Raw genomic sequence first — 7,256 nt, 5'->3', positions numbered from 1 at the left:
TGCTGTGCTACCATGCATGGCTGTAAGTGTGGATGAACAATGTAATCCATGTGTTACCAGATATGGAAGCTCCTCCCCAGGCAAAATGGTTTCATGGGCATTTTGAGCTGACGTCTCTTGTCACATAGACTTAACATTGGCTACTAATCCACATATTTGATCAAAAGCAGACCATCTTGGCAGTGCTAACTTCAGAGGGAACAGAGAGCTGGACAGTCCATAACAGGAGAAGGCATCATCTGCTCATTAGCTGTGTTGCGTCATCCACTTTTATATAACCCTGTCTGATTGGTGACCGACAATGCTAGCTTTTTGAGTCAGGTAGCTCAGTCACCAGCCAAACAGGATTTAAAAATGAGAGTCTGCATTATATATATTAACATTGTTTGTATGTGAGACATGAGCACGAGGACACACATGGAAGAGTGTGACGTGATACACATCCTGATCAGCAACTGAACAGACAATGGTGATAGTTACAATCGGGCCATATTTCAAGGTTGATCAACATATTTGTTAAGAATCCCATTATCTTCCCTTAGACAACATCAGCTAACATTAGCATTCAACCACTTCCTGGCTAGCTTTACATTGTTTGATAGTGTTACAGGATATGATAGGAAAAGTGGAAATCAATTCTTAAAAACCAACACACATCTTGGAAACATTAATTTATTGGGAAGTGAAACACTGGATGACATCAAAAGGTAAGGTTGGCTAGAAATTGGTTGAATGCAAGCGTTAGCTAAGGGGTGATCAAATATGTTGTTTTTCTTGAAATATGGCCTGATATCCCTCCAGATGTTCACTATCCATCATTCTTTCAGTCGTTGATCAAAAGGGGAAGCAGTGAAATGACAGCAATTTCTCCTGCAACCTGGAATACAGCAGCATAAAACATTCCAGCATTTGCACTTCCCACTTTGACGTCAGAGGAAAATGGCTGCCGTGTGGATATCGTATATTATTGCAACTTTCAAACAAGAACTTTTATTCCCAAGAAAACTCCACCTTTAACTTTTTTTTTTGCCTCTTCTGTTTTGGGCAGGCCTTAAAAAAAAAAGCTAAAAGTTATGCACTCTACATTCTTTGGTCCATTTTGTTGACAGATGGTATAGCAAAAGTTTGAGAGTGTGCAGTTAAACGAAAGCTCAAGCAAGTTTTAGAGTCTGAATCAAAGAACAGCTGATCCTATCGGCGCTTCACAATGCAGAAATGATCTACAGTCAAACTCCACAGAGGCCGAAAGACCTTATGTTATCCTCCAGCAGTGTTGCTTCATTAAACCAGAACACAATTCAACCACATGACACATTGTGCTTTGATTACAGGGCTCGACTCTCGCCCTCGGACTGTATTGTTCTAACATTATTGCTATTTTTCTCACCACCTACACAGAGAGATGCAGAGGAAGGGGAAAAGTTCACGGATGTTCTGTGGGTGTCGCTGAACGGTATTCTTGGAAATTAATCGGAAATTTCAACTGAAGTAGAAATAGACACGTCGACGGAAAGTGGACACAGAAGAGCAGAAAAATAAATACTTAATCAGAAATAATTGCTGGAAAGGGTAGGATATCAAAGAGTAACGGTGTTGGTGTATGATAATGTCCAGGAGGAAAACTCTATCTCTTCCTTAGTCAACAATAAAGTTGTGTTGATAGATTGCAACTTTTGATAGCATTGTTTTAGCAAAGCATAAAATAACACAACCAGCCTTTTTCAGCGATGCAGGACAGCTTGGTTGCCCACTGCCCTCCCACTGGCAGCCTGTGGACTGGATGGCTCCATGCCTGGAACAGCATCTCATTTCAGGGAATACACACTCCGATATGATCCCACACAGACACACACAGACATGCCAGGGAAAGACACATACACATGCTGTAGAGTGACGGGATGATGTGTAGAAAAACAGAAACTCACTCCACGGTATTACAGTAAATCAGTATGCAACTAGGCCAGATTGTTGTTGGTGTCTGCGCGTGTGTTCGAAGATAAGCCGAGGACAAAGAGTGAGCACATATTGTTTCCAAAGTATCATGTAATATCTATGATATGACTCAGTGACCTTGATATGGACAGAGGAGCTCGCAGGCAGGCGACCACACACAGGGCAGAGTTATCCTTCTGTTTGTGTGTGCGTGTGGGTGCGCCACTGCGGTCAGCAGGGGAGGGACGGTACAGTGTGTGGGTGTCTTAGCGACAGGCTCTCCACTGCTGACCTAGCTCAAGGTTACTGAGTCACATTACAGATACGATAAATCGGTAACAATTCATGTTTTCACATTCCTCCCAGCTTACTATCACACAAATACGGACACACAAACGCTCACGGTAGTCACTCCTTTATCACCAATATAGCAAACGGGGTCACAGGCAGCTTGTTCCGGGCAGTGATTACGCCACGTCACGCACTACGTCACCTTTCCGTCTCCTCCTGTGTTGTTTATGTCACATTTTCTAACACAACACCCAGATAGAGGAGACAACAACGTTTGGGATGAGAACATCTTATCAAGTCAGCGCGACAAGACTCGAGACAAGGGCGTCTTCAGTTCTTTTGTCTTTATTATAGAAAATCAAACCATAGCACATCAGTGAAACAATAAATAATCAGCTAACACTGCTTTTGGACAGAACTGCGTTGGAAAAATCAGGTTCCAGGTGTGTTCAGAGCACATCTGAGATATCGAACATTCAAGTCATCACATTCCTTCAACAGATGCTATTCTACTTAATACTGATTTTTTTTTGCTGTGTGTGCACATTAATGAAACATAATTTTAGTTACAGGCTTTCAAAGAGTTACTTTATGATGCTGTTTAATGGATATGTATAATTCAGCAGTTACAGGATAAGCTGCTTTTTTTGTCACTCAGTTGTTATTAAAATTTAAAAAAGAAGCAAGTTAGTCACATAAACATGTAAAGGGTAACTTCATGAAATATTACTATCAGAGATGGAGTGATGGACAAAAGATTAAAGGTGCAGTGTGTAAAAATTTGAGATGAAAACATTGAAAAGTAAACAATTATGACTTCACGATGTCTATGTATTGTGTTGCAAAGATATCTACTGGTGTTAGGATGCTAACCAGCTAGCCCTGGTCCAAAGATCCAACAGTTTCCTGGTCTCTTAGCTAACAGCAGCTACAGTTTACAGCAGTTAGCGGTTACTCTAGTGATATGCTGCCCACTTATTTGTTTTGAGTATGATTTCGACAGGTGGCCAATTCTTACATACTGCATCTTTAAGGTTTTGTACTCATTTTTGGCAAGTCGTTGCACAGACAGCACTAAGACTGTGACACTGCTGGATATAGTTCCCCTGTGAAAATGATGCTGCCGTCATCTGAGGCCAAGAAAAGCATTTTTTTAATCAAGTCTTTCACTCAAGAGGCAAAATCACCAGAGAGCTGTACAATACTGTCAAAGAAATAGCAAAATACATAAACACTGTTAATGAGCAATCCCAATCATAATACTGTCATGCCCTGCTCTTATCAAAACAACAGATCATATCATATGATTTTAAAAAAAACAATGAACGAAGACACTCAAGAGATTTCATCTCTAGGAGCATCTAAATAGAAAAATAGACATAATATAGAAGATCAATATCTCAGTCCACAAGGCCTGGGGTGATTAGGACTTCCAGCTGCAGTGCAGGCTTGTACAATTATATAACAGTGGGGAGAGTCCGCACCACGCCCAACGTGAGGAGGCTGGAAGATGAGCTCTGTGATACAAAAACAATCCATCGGCGATGAAAGAGCGCCAACAAAAACAGCTGTTGCGAATGTCTCTTTTATGTATGTTTGCGCTCTCATTCAAGAATTTGTGTATTTTCTTTTACAAACCAACATGAATGAGTGTGTTTATGTGTTTCTTTATCTTCCAGTAAAGGTTTGTGTGGAGTGTGGTTGTGTGTGTGTTGGAGTGTGTGCCTGTGTATACGTCTCTATATACAAACTACAGTCCCCTACAGGATCTCTCCCCCGCCTTAGACGTGGGCGCTCTTGGCGTGATTAGTGGAGGGGGCTGCTGGCGCGTTGCCACCTCCCTGTTTGGAATAATAGAAACGATTGTTGTCCTGATAGGCGCGTGGTGAGGACTCTGAGGAGCAACAGGTGAGAAAGCACCCGCCCAGCAGGGAGAAGATGGTGCCCACCCATCCAGTGTAGAGGGAGAAGCCGAATGACATGAGGCCCTGCTCCTGGTGAGCGCCGATGGGGAACCAGACCGTAGACACCATACCACACAGTGCTGTGGAAAAGCAAACAGAGAGGTTAAAATTTGGAATATAAAGTTTAACCTTGTTCAAAATGGAGCAGTTGCTTATAATAAATATGCACACAAACATTTTGTATTACCACACAGCATTAGGGTTTGAACGGAAAATTACATAATAAAACTGGGGATGCAAAATGGTGCTGCTAACTTAAATGAATACACAAACACATCTTGAACTTTAGTAGAGTGCAAGCTTTGAATGCAAATAAATACATAAATGAGACTGGGAAAATAACAAAATGATATCCGGAAATCCTGCTAACACGTACATGCTGTATAATCATCACACTTACAGTTGAGGATGCTGAATTTAACTGCAAAATGGTGCTACTGAGTTAACATCTTGTATTATAACAGAGGGCTAGCATTGAATTACAAATGACATAAAACATTAAGTATTGCAAAATTATGCTGCTGAATATTTTACATACCCACATACATCTCGCATCACCACACAGTGATATCTTTGATGGGCAAATAAAAAAAAAGTATGGGGATGCAAAATGGTGCGCATAAATCCTGTCTACACACATACACGCTATATCATTATCATACTGTGGGGTGGCAAAGGAACTGAATAACAGATACTAAAATGTAATTAAATCAGGGATGCAAAATGGTGCAGCTTTAAGCTAAAATTTTGCAAAAGCAGAACAAATTCTGAGTGAGCATGGTGAAGAAATATGCACAGCACACAACACAGATTGTTAGCTTGTGGCTGTGTATTGCTGAAACCTATTAAGAGTTGTGTGCCCCTTCAAGTGCCACGCTCTGTGCGACCCCATGCATAGAGTACTTGTACAAACCCACGGTCCAAAATAGATTGAGGTAAAGATATTTTAGCATTTTATTACTCCTCCTATATTCATGCTACAAGATGTTTGATGATGTCCTCGAAAAGTAGAGCAAGAATAAAGGAAGCACCCATTTCAAAAATAGAGCTATCACACTTTTGTTATCTTTTGTTCGTCATACAGGACACGAGGGGATAACAAATTAAAGAAAGTATGTGAACACTAATATTGTTATATAAGCTTTGCCTTGAACTGCAGAAGAGAGGCATGATTTAACACTTATACAAACATCGAAATCCCTATACAGCTGACATCAAAACATCTAGTTTATGTTGGAATTTTGCCAACATTAAATCATCTTACCACCAGTGAAATACAAATTTTGAATGTACGACACTTAAATGGACGATAACTGAATCCATAAATAGCGTGTGGGCTGGAGGCTTCCTAACTGATGCTACAGGGGACGCAGTGAACAGAAATAATTTGGTTGGACTCAAACTACTTGTTGCAGAGGAGATTTTGCTGCCAGTGTGGCCAGATAAACAAACAAATCCTCCCTGATGTAAAAGTACAAAATCTAAGGCATTAACTTTTTTTCTGCTATAATGATGATGTGTGCAAGTCGAGGATACACGGCCTGTGTTGGAAATAATTTGCAGTGGAAAAAGTCAAACGACGGCCACAGGTGTTGGATTTTCATTTGAGGGACGCAGGCACTGGAAAATGCTGCAGCACCAGTCAAATATTTAAAAGCACAGTAAACTGGGCAACGGCAATGATCGAGTTTCCATGTGGTTCGGGACAAAGGCAGGGTGTGGATGAGAGTAGGTGGAGGAGAGGAATGTGATGGGATCCAGGGGGAAGGGTTCTATGGAACAGGAACATGTAAGTGTGTGTGTACATATGCGTGCGCCCTGGGGAGGAAGACAATAGCATTCAACATCCTCTGCCTCTCAGCAGCTTGTAGCATTTGAGGTGGGGTCAAAGGAGGTCACAGTCAGGAAACGTTGGAAGGGATCCTGCACCATCTGTCTGTCCACTGAATCATTATATTTACATTGAGTGGATGAAGTTATGTTGAGTCTCTTACCGACTATGAGTATGAGCACTCCTCCCAGGATGGTGCGCTTGTTTTTGGAGCTCTGGGGTTCGTTGCCGAGGCTGATGCAGGGCATGGACATGAGGAGCATTCCCACCGCTGGGAGACCCAGTATTGAACCTGTGATCATCAGGGCACGAGTCGTCTGGATGTAGGCTGAGGAAACACATATGAATCATATGTAACTGTCCCAAAAACAGACGATCCATCACAGAGTTAAGCTTCTAGGTATTTTTTTATATATAAATAACACCATAGAGCTGAAGAAGTGGTTGATTTCACTTGATAAATTGCATTATATCAACTAAGAGAACAGCTTAAACCTAAATATATCTAAATTAATACTGCCACAGTTGTATTGCAGGGATGTACACAGAACAGTATCTACCTGGCAGGTCCAGGATCTGCGTCAGGAACACGCAGTGGTACAGTGCTGTGGAGATGACACATTCCGCCCAGGGTCCCTTGGCTTCCAGCTCATCCATCTTCTTGCAGGTGTTCAAACCGTATTTGCACATAGTCACCCAGTCGTTGGTGGATGTCGCGATCACGATGCCCAGCCAGCCGAGGCAGCTCATGAGAAAACCGGTCAGTTGGAGACACGAGTTCGCCATGGCGCAAAAACGGTGCGTAAAGACCAGAAAGCGCAAAAAAAAAAAAAATCAAATCGAGAGTTAATAAAAAAAAAAAATAATGAAGCAAAATGTGAATAAGACAGCGACAACTCTAATTTAAGACCACGCAAGTTAATCCAAGTTCACTCTTCACTCTCAATTCAGTAATCCCATCAGTTGCTCTGTGTTGCGCACTTCTAAAGAATGAAACTTTCACATCATCACAGTTTTTTATAGGGGAAAGTTCAGTGAGGGAAAAAAAAAACTCATCTAAAACTGACAACCAATCAGATACTTAGGTACGGACAAAATGTTTAGAAAAAGGGGAGTGTAAAAACAACACACCCCACTTTTATCGCCTCCAAAAAAGTAGGTGCGCACTGCCCCTTCCTCGCATCCGATGATACAATGCATCCTGTGGAGTGCTGACTGGCTGACTGACTGAGTCTGGA

At 41.6% G+C, this 7,256-nt stretch overlaps 1 protein-coding gene across 1 annotated transcript; it reads right to left on the bottom strand.

The window, feature by feature from the left end:
* Positions 1-2,552: 2,552 nt before the first annotated feature.
* Positions 2,553-7,054, bottom strand: cldn11a (claudin 11a). Its single transcript, XM_084381602.1, has 3 exons — positions 6,579-7,054; positions 6,182-6,346; positions 2,553-4,267 (listed from the first exon to the last, which is right to left on the bottom strand). The coding sequence occupies exons 1-3, from the start codon at positions 6,802-6,804 to the stop codon at positions 4,005-4,007; spliced, it is 654 nt and encodes a 217-aa protein (XP_084237728.1). The 5' UTR covers positions 6,805-7,054; the 3' UTR covers positions 2,553-4,004.
* Between the last annotated feature and the right edge of the window lie 202 nt (positions 7,055-7,256).

The sequence above is a fragment of the Pagrus pagrus genome, assembly GCF_965226575.1.
Source record: "Pagrus pagrus genome assembly, chromosome: 18".
Lineage (NCBI taxonomy): Eukaryota > Metazoa > Chordata > Actinopteri > Spariformes > Sparidae > Pagrus > Pagrus pagrus.
The sequence above is the reverse complement of the archived record's forward strand: the minus strand, read 5'-3'. Positions and strand labels throughout refer to the sequence as shown.

Excerpts from the sequence above, each read along its gene's own strand:
- cldn11a (XM_084381602.1), bottom strand. The coding sequence starts at position 6,804 with ATGGCGAACTCGTGTCTCCAACTGACCGGTTTTCTCATGAGCTGCCTC. Across the intron at positions 6,347-6,578 it reads GCAGATCCTGGACCTGCCAG|CCTACATCCAGACGACTCGT; the intron begins GTAGATACTGTT and ends GTGTTTCCTCAG. Across the intron at positions 4,268-6,181 it reads AGTGCTCATACTCATAGTCG|CACTGTGTGGTATGGTGTCT; the intron begins GTAAGAGACTCA and ends GCTTTTCCACAG.